The 15,046-nt window shown below is 36.8% G+C and overlaps 1 protein-coding gene across 1 annotated transcript; it reads left to right on the forward strand.

Annotated features, from left to right (window-relative positions):
- The first annotated feature begins 6,813 nt into the window (after positions 1-6,813).
- LOC112542645 (vomeronasal type-2 receptor 26-like) lies at positions 6,814-14,747 on the forward strand. Its single transcript, XM_088144011.1, has 4 exons — positions 6,814-7,062; positions 8,012-8,239; positions 13,036-13,162; positions 13,852-14,747. Exons 1-4 carry the CDS (start codon positions 6,814-6,816, stop codon positions 14,745-14,747), a joined length of 1,500 nt encoding a protein of 499 aa, XP_088000137.1.
- The last annotated feature ends 299 nt before the right edge of the window (positions 14,748-15,046 follow it).

Raw genomic sequence — 15,046 nt, forward strand, 5'->3', positions numbered from 1 at the left:
TCATGTTTGACCACATCCAGCTTGCCTTGGTTCATAGATCTTACATTCCAGGTACCTATACAATATTGTTCTTTACAGCATCGGACCTTCTTTTCGCTTCCAGATACATCCACAGCTGAACGTCCTTTCGACTTTGGCCCAGCCGCTTCACTCTTTCTGGAGCTACTTGGAAATGCCCTCCGCTCTTCCCCAGTAGCATATTGGACACCTTCCGACCTGAGGGGCTCATCTTCCGGCATCATATCTTTTAGCCTTTTAACATTGTCCATGGGGTTTTCTTGGCAAGGATACTGGAGTGGGTTGCCATTTCCTTCTCCAGTGGACCACATTTTGTCAGAACTCTCTGTCATGACCTGTCCGTCTTGGGTGGCCCTGCACTATATAGCTCATGGCTTCATTGAGTTACGCAAGCCCCTTCGCCACAACAAGGCAGTGATCCATGAAGGGGCTATTTGAAGTGCCCCCGCCCAAAAAAGTTATGTTTTGTGTGGGTTTAGCAGGGCCATAAAAATGTCTGCCAAAATCATCATCGTCATTGTCATCGTCATCTTCATCATCATCAACAGCAAATGCCACCTCTGAAGGTGAAGAAACAGTGGGCTACCTAGTTAGCTGCTGCAAGAAGATCGCACAGACTGACTACAAACAACGGCATGACAAAATAGCAACAATGGTGCATTGGAATATCTGCAAGAAATACCGTGGCCTGCAAGCAAGAACTGATGGGACCACAAAACAGACAAAGTAATAGAAAATGAAGAAGCTAAAGCGCTCTTGGACTTTAGAATTCAAACAGACCAACACCTGCCACACAACACTCCAGACTTAACAATTATTGATAAGAAAGACAAAAAAGTCTGGATATTGGATATTGCAATATCTGGAGACAGTAGAATAGAAGAGAAATAACCGGAGAAATCCCAAAATACAAAGACCTGAAAATAGAAATAGAAGAACTATGAGAAAAGAAAGGAAACATAGTACCAATAGTTATAGGCAGCTTAGATGCAATCCCAAAACATCACCATCAATGAATTGCAAAAGCCAGCTTTACTTGGAACAGCTTATATCCTGCGACGATACCTCTAACATCATCAAACAGCAACATCTGCTTATCCCAGGTCCTTGGGAAGGACTCCATAGGTGGATAAAAGTGTCAAACCCAGGCTAAACATCTGGCTAACTGTGCAACCAACCAATGCAACTAGTACATCTGCCTATCACAGGTCATTGGAAAGGACTCTGTGATGAAAATACTATTTTAGGTGAGGAAAATAAGTTTTCAGAGTCTTCAGATGAATGGGAACATTTAAACAAAATTGAAACATAAAAGAACGTGCAGCAGCCTTGGAGCTGGGGTGAACTAGGCTGGTTGTAAAGACCTGATCAGAACATCCCTATAGCAACATTGGCATCTTTCTTGAAGGAGGATGGGTTCCTCCTGGCTTTTGGCACCCTGAATTGATTTCTTCTTCTCAGTAAGACTATCGCTTTCATAGTAGATAGCAGAGGAGCAGGAAGAAAGTTGAGATCTATGACTTATGTATGCCTGTATCACCAAATGACTATGTATGCGTCATTGCTTCCTTCCCCTTTTGTGAAATGTATAAATACTAGTGCATCTCTTTTGTTTGCAGGGGTGTCTCTCACTATCCCTTGGTGAGCCACCAATGATGGGTGTGTGTGTATGCCACTGGCTGTACTTCCTGAATGGCTATGTCCCACTTTTGTCAACCCCCTTGAATTACAGCTGAAAGTCCTGACTTCGCTCCCATCTGGGTGTGTTTCCTTTCAACTTCAATGTGGTGGTGTGCAGAGGCCAAATACCAAAACAACATTATCCTTGCTCCAATATTTCTGGTCCTGACTGTAATGATATGCTGAACTTGATATATTTCCTGATAATAAACCAAAATAGGGAAAGCATGCAGAACATGACTTCTGAATTCTTTCCAACACTTTATCAGCAGAGGCCATGGAAATTATCTGCTAAATAAAGAAGTGTCTTGAATCTACTGTGTGTGTGTTTGTGTGTATAGCTGCACTGGAAAACACAGGATGGGCTGATGCCTATGCTATGGATCATGAGATAAGGACGGAAGAGAAAGGGTGCTCAGAATTATTTAGTCACCCACATTACAAGGCACTGCATGGCTACCTCTTCCATAGGGGATCCGTTGGGGAAATTTGTCTGGATTTCTTTTCTCTCACTCTGCAGACTCTAGTCTGATCTAGGTCATTGTTGGGCTCATGTTTTTCTTTTGCCAATTTCTCTCCTCACAGCAGATTTGGTTCCATTTCATTCAGTTTTTGCAGAGTAATGGGTAGTGCTCCAATCCCTTTACAAAATTTCTTTTTCAAAATGTTGTTGAATTGGAAAGGACCTTCCTTCCTTCCTTCCTTCCTTCCTTCCTTCCTTCCTTCCTTCCTTCCTTCCTTCCTTCCTTCCTTCCTTCCTTCCTTCCTTCCTTCCTTCCTTTGAATTTATAAGGCCACTCCAAAACTGACTAACAGCATACAATTAAACCCAGTATAATATCTAAACAACAACCACCTAGATGACACTTCATGTGACAAAAGGAAATACATATTGTAACCAAAGCAAACAGTACATAACAAATGGGCACATCACTGACCTATCACAGAGCTGGGGCGGGGGGACAGCTTTTTAAAGACCATCTAAAGTCTTGCAGGATTGGAGCACTCCAAACCCCTGGGTTGATACTATTCCAGGTGCAGTCTCTGCAACACAGAAATGCTTCCTAGGTCCCATAAGGGACATTGCTTAATAGATGTGACACTGGTAAGCAGTGTAACTCATATAGCAGAAGTATTAAATGCCCCCCCCCCAAGTCCTGCCATGCTGCCTCATAATGGTGGTGGTGGGTGTTCCTGGGTGGGATGAGAGAAAAATATTGGGAGTGTATGCCATGAGTATCTATTCCCAGCAAGGTCACCCAACATCTAAAGGTCATCCCAGCTTCTCAGTTCAAACAAGCAGGCACTTAGATTGGGTGGCAGCAATATAGGAAGATGCCAGAGACAGATGATCACTTTAGTGACAGTGACAAAGGCATCAATTAATACATCACAGGAAAAGGCAATGATACACCACTCCTGTATTTTTACCAAGAAAGCCACTTGGATAAGAATACAAAATAATTGAAAATGTAGTGCCGGATTATGAGCCCCTCAGGTCAGATGGCACTCAACATGCTACTGAAGAAGAGCTGAAGAAGCTTCCAAGTACTAATGGTGTTTATAACATGCCTATTGTAGATTAAAGCCTTTGTGATGTTGCCATGCTGGAAAAGCAAATGTCTGCAAAGACAGAATTAGAGCAGGAATGTGGAACATCAGAAGTATGAACATGGGAAAGCTCAACACAGTGAAAGATGAAAGGAAACAACTAAGGATTGACCTCTTAAGGGTTAGTGAATTGAGGTGGACTTGGATCGAACACTTTCAGTCAGAAGATCGCATTGTTTGTTACTCAGGACATGAAAAACAAAGAAGAAAGTGTTCCTTTTACAGTCAGTGAGCATACAGCACAACAGTACTTGCCTACAATGCAATCAATGACCAAATAATATCAATTAGATTTCATGGACAACCCTTTAATATGACAATGACTTATTTGTTTAATTGGGTTCTCTTTACCTAGTTTTAGGACCTGTGTGGAGAACAGATCACATTTTAGGTCATATTTATGGAGAAATATTGAAAATTCAAATGTGTTCACAAACATTAAAGCACCACTGTATCTTTCAGAGTGTCAAGAATTAGAGTAAACTGATGAGTGAGGAAAGCTAGGGAAGTGATAAACATGGCCTAACCAGTCTGCCATTGGAGTGGTCATAGCTGGCATGCCAGGTGTGGGACCACAAATATTCTCCTGATTTGCTGAAGGATCTGGAGAACAAGAGACAACAGAAGATCAAGAAGCACTCTGAAAATGCTCACCTGCTCTTTGGGGGAGCATAAATCCACCATAACAGGCTCAACCCCCATTCCTGAGCCCCATTCCCTATTGAATCTAGCATGCTATACTTCCAGGATGATGCCTTTCTAAAGTTAAAGTAATTGTTATAGTACTACTTTTCAAGGTAGATCCTGTATTAAGCAAAGGGGTGGGCAAAATGACCCCAACAGATGCATTTTCATTTTTTTTTTCCATCTCTGTGTTTTGTTTTCTTCTTCTGTGCATATGATCTCTCATTCCCCCATTTTCTAGTTCATGTCTTAAGTTCCAAAGGTTCGTAGCAGTGCAGCAGTGTCTACTGAGATATGATAAGCATGTTTCCTTCTGACATTTTTCAAAGTACTTTTGCAACTAATAGTACTAATTACTAATTAAGTATAGTCATTGTCCCTTCTGCTCCATGTCTCAAGGGAATCCAAGCAGACACTGACAAAACGATGATCCCAGACTAAGACATTACATTATATTAATATCTGTTCAGTAATACAGAACTGCATGTAGGGGGGAAAAAGAAGGATTCATGTTTGATCTGTGATACTTCATTGTCTTAAATTTAGATAATGTTAATGAGGGGCCAACCCAGTACCTCAGGTGAATGATAACATAGGAGCTACCATTTCATTCTAAAATGATCACATATTATACTGAGTTGGTAATATTTAGAACACTGGTTTTACTCTTTTTTCCTAACAGGATGTTAATTTCTCCCATTCGCAACTGCAACCTCAGTGGTCCTCTTCCAATTGTTCACAAGTATTATCAGCCTGGAGACTTAATCATTGCTGCTATTATTTATCAGGTTTCCTTTCTTTCAAACAAGATCACTTTTCAAAGTGTTCCTTCTCATGAAGTGCTTGATCAGTACCTGTAAGTATCCGCCTCCTCCTCCTCCTCTTCCTCCTCCTCTTCTCCACCCCATTGCCACCTAAATGTTGTATTTTCTTTCTCTCAGTTTTCTACTCAAACATATTGGTTGCTAGTTGGTCAGTATGACTAGTTCCAATGGCCATGTTTAGCCATTTTTAATTCTGGAGCTCACAGAAACTTAGCTTGTCCTAACACTGAAGTATAAATTGAGACGAATACTATTGATTTGAACCATGAACTATATGAATTACTTTTTCGTCAGGAAACTTCCTTCCTTCAACAAAGTCCTCTGTTGCAAGGAAAAAGTTTGACTAATCTAGGCTTGGCAGATGCCCTCTGGTAATCCTGAGCTTTACTCCTTTTTATCTCACCCAGAAATGAAGCATGAAACCTTCAATTGCCTTTGAGAAACTAGTTCAGTTTATTACAAGTCTAGTGTGGGAAAATGCAACTGGCTTAGAAAAAGAATACTACCTTAGCCCAATGTTTCCTGCCCCCCAAATCAATGTTTCCCAGTTCATACAATCTACGGCTACTGTTTGCTAAAGACCAAATTCCAGATGTCCAGGGCAAACAACAAGTGCCAACTTGTCTGCATGTGTATGAATATATATCACAATTAAAGATAGCAACTGCACAATACTGAACCAGAAATATATTGACATAGTTTATACCTCTCACTGAAGGTTCCTCACTCATAATTACCAACACACGTTGGCTCTGGCATTTGCTGTAAAGGAGATCAATGAACATTCTGAGATTTTACCCAATGTTAGCCTCGGTTTCCACATCGCTACCGACTATCTGGAGGAAAGTTCAACTTATCTTTTAGCCCTGGAATTTCTATCTACAAAAGATAAATTTATCCCCAACTACAAGTGTAATGACCAGACCCATACAATAGCTGTCATTGGAGGACCCCATTCTCAGACCTGCCTCAGCATGGCAACCACTCTGTGCAACTACAAGTTTCCTCAGGTGAGAACAAAAATGGAGCAAGATGGGAAGTTCACAAGCTATTTATTATTTCAGATGTTGTCCTCATGAGAACTCTTGTGAAAACAATTCCAGAAGCACAAAAGATTTGAGGTAAGATGAGAAGTTCATGAGATATGAAGAATATCAACAAAGGGCTATCCCTTTTTGCTGGATGAGCAGTACTTAACTTGCAGATGTTGAGTTGTAAAACTGTACTTTTAACAAACCCTCTTTCTCTATCCCACTAAAACCAGAGATTTGATTAAATAAAGCATTGAACATTTTTTGGGGGGGAGGGGAAAAGTCCCTTTTTGCCTTTGTTCTTCTTTCTTCCCACCATTTAGATCACGTATGGATCAGCACCATTAATAAATAATGAAACAGCAGCATTGTTTGTCAAATGGATGTTCCCAGATGAGATGCACCAGCTTAAAGGAATACTGCACTTACTCTTGCATTTTGGATGGACCTGGGTGGGGTTGGTTTCTCTGTATCAGGAGGATAAAGAAAGGTTCATTCAAAACCGTCTTTCCGTGTTTTCAGAGAGAGGAATCTGCTTTGATTTTATAGATTGCATCCCCCAAATAATGTATGGTGGTGAAGCAGCTGAAATGATGGAAAAGGCAGATAAATTATACAAAGTGATCATGGGGAGTACAGTCACTGCAGTGATTTTGAATGCAGAAATTACAGGCATGGTGACTTTGAGAGTAATGATCTATCTTTTTGATTCTGATGATATTCCAAAGGAGAGAAAAGCCAAAGTTTGGATCATGACAGCCCAGATGGAATTCACCTCCATTCTTATGCAAAGACAGCTGCCCATTGATTTTCTCCATGGTGCTCTTTCCTTTGCAATTCACTCAAAAGAGCTGACAGGATTCCAACCATTTGTGCAGAAGAGAAACCCAAGCTTTAAAAAAGAAGATGGCTTTATTGGGGATTTCTGGAAAGATGCATTTGTATGCTCATTCTCCAGTGAGATGATGGATGGGAATGCTGAAAGAACATGCACTGGAGAAGAGAAGCTGGAGACTCTTCCTAATTCTGTGTTTGAGAGCACCATGAGTGGATTCAGTTACAGCATCTACAATGCAGCCTATGCTGTGGCACATGCTCTGAGGGCCATGCGCTCCTCCAAACCCAAAGGGGGTCGAATAATTGATGAGAGGAGATGGAAGCTCTTGCTTCAGTCACCATGGCAGGTAATGCTGGCTAACGCAAAATTTGGGAAGGTAATCATCTCATGTACCCAGTACTGGAGTAGGAAGTTGTTTTGTTTTGTTTTTGAACTTAATAGTTAAGATATTTTACAGATAGTTCTGAATGCTATTTGCAAGTACTTGGTACTGTCAATATGAAAGAAAAAAAAATTGAAACACATTATCTTTTCTATTGCTATTTCAATGTTCAGGTCATTTGTGCAGTAACAGATAGAATTTGAAAAGGAATTTTTTTGAAAATATTGGGCCAGTTAAAAATATGTAAGATATGAACCTTAGAAAGTATTTTATGTATGAAATGGCATATACCAGAACTTATTCAATCCATGATATCTGACAATTTCAAATGCAAATCCTTGAAAGTGGCTTTGCTGCTTAGTAGCATTATTATTCCTCACCCACTTAATTTCAGAGAAATTAAGTCAAAAGGAATAAAAAGAGAGATGACAACAAATCTTGTGAAAATATGAATACTGTTAGTTCAAGAGTATAGCGTATTTGTCAAGGAATTGCATGAAGGAAATTTCAATTTCAATTTGTTTTAAATTACCTTTTAATTTTTGTTTAAAGGTAACCCCTTAGCTGGAAGGAAAGGCCATCATGCCCTAGCATTTTCTATGTTGGAGAATTTTATCTTATCTACATTTTATCCTAGCAAACTGAATTCACAACTCCTGAAATGCTCAGCTGATTGGAGCAAAGTGATCTGTCAGATTTCTCCCTTTCATGATTTTGTGCTAGAAATCTCACCTGACAAATTTTCAGCTGAAATAATTTAGACAATAGAGTAGAAAATGCATGTGATAGAGAATGCACTTCTTTTCCAATTGTCAATACTGTAGATTGATGCAAAATTTCACTTTCCATTGAGCATAAGCCAAACTGAAAGAACTGAGATTTGCCCATATAATTCAAGGAGTACAGTTAATATTTCTGTTTCTTTCTTTCTTTCTTCATTCAGCTTCACCATTTTCTGCAGCAAGTCTCCTTTAACAACAGTGCTGGAGAACAGATTTCTTTTGGCCCTAATGGAGAATTATTAACTGGATTTGATATTTTCAGTTGGGTCACATTCCCAAACAACTCCTTTCTGAGAGTCCAAGTTGGAAAGATCGACCCCATGGCTCCCCTGGGGAATCTTGTCACCATTTCTGCTGAGGATGCCATTTGGCCCCACATATTTAACCAAGTGAGTCTCATGTTTTCAATTTTTATGAAATCATTTAGCCACTGATCCATGTCAATAAATTATTTTTTTAAAGCCAACAACACTTTGATTAAGCCATTTAAAAGCCTCATATTAATGTTTTCTTTTGGATGTGATATGAACATAAACTACTAACGTAATGGCTTAAGATTTCTATACCAACAATATTTCTTTAGTTCCAATGCAAAGCTATGTTAATATGCAGGATGTGTTTCCAACTACATTAGTAAAATAACGAGACTCTAGAAATGTGCATAGCTTGACAGAAACAAACCATTGATTGAAACAAAATGGATTTTTTTTTAAAAAAATGGCACATACACGGTTCATGATTTCATCTCCTGGGAGTTAAATTCATAATTGCCTCTCCTGAGATAGACAAAATAGGGAGCAGAAACTCTTTGTTTTTGAAATAGAAAAACAACAAAACAAAACAAAAATAACAAATATCTACTTGAGATTCTGTCTGTCTATCTAGCTAAATAATTCTAATCCAAGTGGAGTAATATGATTGCATACTATCCATAAAAGTCATTTAAAAAAAGGGGGGGGCAGATATTTTGTTAAAATGAAACATACACCAGCCAGTGAAGGAAGGAATATGACAACTGCTTTCTGACCTGATTCCACATTTCTAAAAGAGAATTCTGAAATTGATTTATAAATGGTATCAGCTTAATAATTTCTCAGAGTCATATTCCCAAATTGTTGAGTCTTTGGATAAAAAGAAACTCTATTTAATCTTTGGTGGCTGTCCCTAAAGAAGCATGTTTTGGAAACAGGTGAGTGAGGCAATGGTGACTAATATCTGCAAATCATTTAAGAGAAGGCCAAAATCCATTTGTTTCCAATCTGCTCCAAGCTTCAAAGAAACCCACAAACCTTCAGAAAACATAATTACTCTGCTAGTAGCAGCCAGTTTGAAAATAGCTCAGTTTTGAAAATCAGATGACTGTCATGAAAAGTTCATGAAAGTTAAAATGAAATACGGCATTGGGTATCAATGGAAAAGTAAACACACACAACATCAATAACATCATTTCATACATTTCATTAGAAAAGACAATAAACTTAAAATTCTTCTGTCATAGAGTCTGTGGATTTCATGGTACTCTGTTGTTTTTAATTATAATTATGAATTGTTTTGTATATTTATTCAATATGAACTTCACCGCTTTGTACCAAGCATAGAAATAGCTCTTGGTAACCCCCCTACCCACCCCCTGCTTAAAAAAAAAAAAAAGACTCTTAAGGACTTAAAATCTCTCCCACACCAGCTTTCAGTTCTGATTTCCCCAGAACAGATCTTTAGAATACTCAGTTTGGACATAATATTGAACTTAAAAAGAAGACTCAAGAGAAAACACAGGCTGTTCTGGATGAGACAAAAAGAAAAGTGAAAGAATAAAAGAAATTGCTAGAAAAGATAAGCATTTCACAACAAATTAAACTTTTATAGCAACAGTTATCTACGTTAACAGTAAGAGAAATGGAAATGAAGATAAACTATGTGAAGCAAAAGAACTCTGAATTTGTAAACAGACCAGGGAAATGGTTAGCATATAAATTAAGGAAAGAGAAAGTAAAGAAAAAGACTTTGAAACTTCAAGAAGGAGATACTGTATTAACCAACAATATAGCTATACAAAAAACTTTTTACCAATATTATTCTAACTTGTATAAAGGAACAGATATATCTTTGGGGGAAAAAAACGGATGAATACTTAAAAAAACAAAACTTACCAAGGCTTACAGAGAACCAGAGCAGATTATGAATGGACCTATAACAATAAGGGAAGTTTCTGAAGCTATAAAAAAAGATTAAACCAGGAAAAGTACCTGGACCAGATGAATTACCAGTTTCTTATTAAATATGTATCTTATTAAATGTTTTGAGGATAAACTTCTACAACCCCTACAGAATATGATGAATTCTATACTATGGGGAGGAAAGACACAGATCTTAATATGTAATCCTAATATAGCCTTAATACCTAAAGAGGGGTAGGATCTAACTCTAACAAGAAATTATAGACAATATCATTACTGAATAATGATGATAAGTTGTTCACAACAATTTTAGCAGATAGATTGGAAATAATTCTGCAAGAATTTATTTATAAAGATCAATGTGAAGTTTTACCTAAAAGACAGTTAAAAGGCAATGTCAGAAAAGTGTTGGACATTATAGAATACTTGAAAGATCATGATGAAAAACAAGCTGCATTAACTATTTTTTTCCATGCAGATAAAGCTTTTCACAGTTTAAATTGGGCTCTTTTATTTAAAGTTTTGGAAGATATGAATTTTGGAGAGAAATAAAATGGGTAAAAACAATTTACACCTCACAGAAAGCACAAATTATTGTTCATGGAAATCTAACAAAACCTTGTGAGATACAAAAAGGAACAAAACAAGGTTGCTCATGATCCCACCTTCTGTTTATTCTGGTTCTTGATGTTTTGGACAGAGTTAGAAGGTAGGATGAGAGGATAACAGGTACAAAAAAGAGACTTCCAGGTTGAAAGCTTTTGCAGATGATTTGGTGCTGATGTTGGAAGATCCTTTAAAGGGTATTGAATTACTAATGAGAAAATTAAAAGAATTTGGTGCATTAGCTGGTTTTTAGATTAATAAACAGAAGACAAAGATGTTAATAAAAAATATGAAGATACAAGATCAAACAGAATTGATGAACAAAATGGGTTTCAAGATTGACAAAAAGATTAAATATTTGATTGTTTTAATTTGACAAATATGAGTTGTCTGTTATTTCAAAATAATTATCTTAAGCCATGTAACGTAGTTTAAAAAAGATATGTTAAGATGGAAGAAACTACAACTGTCATTATTGGGGAGAATTTCTGTGATTAAGATGAATGTTTTGTCTAGAATGTTATTTTTGTTCCAGACAACACCTGTTTTGACAACTGATGTTCCAATTAAACAATGGCAGAAAGATATATCTAAATTTGTGTGGCAGGGAAGAAAAACCACAAGTCAAGTACAAGGTGTTAGAGATACTAAAGAAAGAGAAGGTTTGGTTTACCTCATTTGAAATTATACTTTGCAGCTTGTTTTTTACTTTGGATGAAAGAATGGGTGATACTGAGAAATAAAAGATTATTAGAGTTAGAAGAGCATGCTTTGAGGTTTGGGTGGCATGGTTATTTATGGTATGATAAAGCTAAAGTCAATGTAGATTTTAAACATAATTTTGTTAGATGTACCATATTGAGAATATGGAGTAGATATAAGTCCAGGCTGTGTCCAAAAATACCTTTGTGGCTTTCACCACAAGAAGCTTATTATAGAAGAGAAATTATAACTAAACATAAATGGTTAACTCATGGTGACATATTAAAATTTTCCCAGGGACATTTCAAAATAAAATCAAGACACGATTTAGCATTAGAATGATACACATGTTGGTTGTTTTCCTATGTACAATTATTAGAAAGACTTAAAGAAGATAAAATTATTTTTGGTTTTAATTATTATAAGACTGTGAAATGGAATGTGTGTAAATGATGAACATGTGATTGCTAATATGTATAAACCTTTATTAAAATTTGGAACAGAAGAAGAAGTGAAAATAATTATGATAAAATGGGGTAAAATGTTTGTTTATAACATGCAAATGGAAAAATGGAAGAATATGTGGATGAAAGGATCAACATTTATATTGGGTTATAAGGTTAAAGAGAATTTTTATAAAATGATGTACCGTTGGTATTTGACACCAGAAAAATAATCTAAAATGTATAAAGGTTCTTCAAATTTATGCTGGAAGTGTGAACAAGGGGAGACTCTTGATCATGCTTGGTGGACATGTAAAAAAGGTAAAACATTTTGGATTCAAATACATACATTAATTCAGAAGATTTTAAAGATTAATATACAGCTGAAACCAGAGATGTTCTGTAAACGTCCAGAGTTGCTTTTTAAGAAGATGGACAGTGACAAATTTGATATATAAATAAATAAACATAAATAAATGTTTGTTTTGGGATTGATTGACAAAAAGTTGGAAAAAACTCATGGAACTTTGTTTTTATATATGATAACAGCAGCAAAACATTTATATGCAAAACAGTGGAAAGATTTTATAATACCCACAATGGAAGAGTGGATGGTGAAGATGATGGAACTTGTTAAGATGGCTAAATTGACAGCCTTGATTAGAGAAAAGACACCAATTATGTTTAATGTCAATTGGAAACCCCTTTTGGACATTTTGCATGAAATAGAAAAAATGAAATTATGATATATGAGTTTGATGATTAGAAATAATAGTAGATGACAAAGAAAATGAAAGTTATGTTGTAACCATACAGTAAGAGGTCTGTTTAAATTTATACCTATAACTGTTGTAAAAGAAAATCACATGGCATGTCTTTATATTTCTTCTTCCTTTCTTTCTTTCTTTCTTTCTTTCTTTCTTTCTTTCTTTCTTTCTTTCTTTCTTTCTTTCTTTCTTTCACTTTTGGCTTTGTTTTTTCTTTCTTTACTTTTTCTCTAACTGAATATTAGTTCCTGGTATTATATATATTAAAAAACTACTATGTCTGGCATGATCAATCCTTTACTGTAATAGGTGTGAGATAAGGAGCAGTTAAGAGATTCAGTTGAAAATTTAAACCAGAAAGAAAAGTGGAAAATTGAACACCAAAAGTTGGATTAGATATGAAGAGTTTGAGCATATATAACTGATGAAAAGAACAATCCCAAAGCATAAATTCTTCATGTGAAAAAAATCCAATTTTATTTATTAACAGACATTACCTCTTTCCATCTGTAACAAGAAATGTCCTTTAGGCCATAGCAAGATAAAAGTGGAAGGGAAATTATCTTGCTGCTACGACTGTAGGCTGTGTCCAGAAGGGAAGATAGCTGAACAAACGGGTAAGTGAAGGAGTATATTAAATATATCAATGATTGAATAAGTATAAATGGGAGGGGGGTGAATTTTTAATCAATACTATGATGACTGAAAATCTTGAGCTTTACTTCAAGTTGTATAGTTGAGCAACGGAAAACTTGGATTATTTCTTTGTTCATAGTACAGTGAAGTATTTGATGCTACAGGTCAGTCTAAATAGCATAATCTTTCTCAAGGATGAAAGGATTTCTCAGATTTGGAGTGTCTCTTATGTTTCCTTGAAGAATTGTAAACAGTTTTGCAGGAAACCAATGCTTATTGGTAGACAATCCAGAATGCTTCCTTTGTTTCTTATTTTTGGGAGTAAAGGTAAATTTGCATAAAGCTCGATTCTAATAATTCTATCCATGCAACATTTTTCTTCTTATTTCTACTCTTTTTACTTCTTATTCTAGCCAGAGTCCCTCCATGTGGGCTATAATAGAGAGGAGAAATATTCAGATTTAGAGATAGCTGTATAACTCGGGGCATATTGAAACTGAACACTGCAACACAATATACAGTACATTGCATTATAAATTATTTTAAGAAAAAAATAGTATGAACCCCTATGTAAGTCATAGTTCCTTAGTGGATGTAGTCTGTGATTAATTCTTCATGCTTAAAACCAATCGTGGTTCTGTGAAGAGATATGTTTTCTTTTTGCCCCCAGACATAGATGATTGTTTCCCATGTCCAGAGGATCAATATCCAAACAACGATCGGGAGAGTTGCCTTCAAAAAAGTATAACTTACCTGTCTTTCCAAGAGCCTTTGGGCATTTCCTTGGTAATGATTGCAGTCTCCTTTTCTTTCATCACAACTTTGGTACTGGGGATCTTCATTAAACACCAGGACACTCTTAACGTCAAAGCCAACAACAGGAACCTCACCTACATTCTTCTCATTGCTCTCCTCCTCTCCTTCCTTTGCACTTTGCTCTTCATTGGGCAACCTGACCAAGGGAAATGTCTCTTGAGACAGCCTGCTTTTGGCATCATCTTCTCTGTAGCTCTTTCTTGTATATTGGGGAAAACAACCATGGTGGTTCTTGCTTTCATGGCCACCAAGCCAGGCTCCAAAATGAGGAAGTGGGTGGGGAAAAGGCTGGCTATTTTTATTGTCTTATCTTGCTCCATGGCACAATTCACCATTTGTGTTGTGTGGCTGGCACTTTCTTCCCCATTCCCAGATTCTGACATGCATTCAGTGGCTGAAGAAATTGTCGTGGAATGTAATGAAGGTTCAGCCACTATGTTTTATGTTGTCCTTGGCTTTATGGCGTTCTTGACCACTATCAGCTTCACCGTGGCCTTCCTAGCTAGGAAGTTACCTGACAGCTTCAATGAAGCCAAATTTATCACCTTCAGTATGTTGGTCTTTTGTAGTGTTTGGATATCATTTCTTCCCACCTATCTGAGCACCAAGGGCAAGTACATGGTGGCAGTGGAGATCTTCTCCATTTTGGCTTCTGCAGCAGGATTATTGGGCTGTATTTTTTTCCCTAAACTGTATATCATTATTCTGAGACCGGATTTGAATAAGAAGGAGCAATTAATAAAGAAATGAAACTGATTTTCATACCAGACCCCTTGTATGAAGCCAAATTTGTTACTTTAAGCATATTGGGCTTTTGCAGTTTGGGGGTTCTACATTCTTCCCTCCACTGGCATATCAAAGTGACATACAAGGCAGTAACTATAAAGATATCTTCCAAGTTCACTTCAGAACCTAGAGAGCTGCCCTGAATCTTTCTTTGAAATGTTAGATAATTATTCTGAGCCCTAATCAGAATAGAAGGGAATAGCTTAAATCCATATTTGAATCAGTATCAGTCTTGTCCACTGAAACTTGTTCCTCTTCCATAA

Source organism: Python bivittatus, unplaced genomic scaffold, assembly GCF_059951505.1.
Source record: "Python bivittatus isolate LINGU-HERP-01145 unplaced genomic scaffold, Pbiv_v1 ctg000430_np1212, whole genome shotgun sequence".
NCBI lineage: Eukaryota > Metazoa > Chordata > Lepidosauria > Squamata > Pythonidae > Python > Python bivittatus.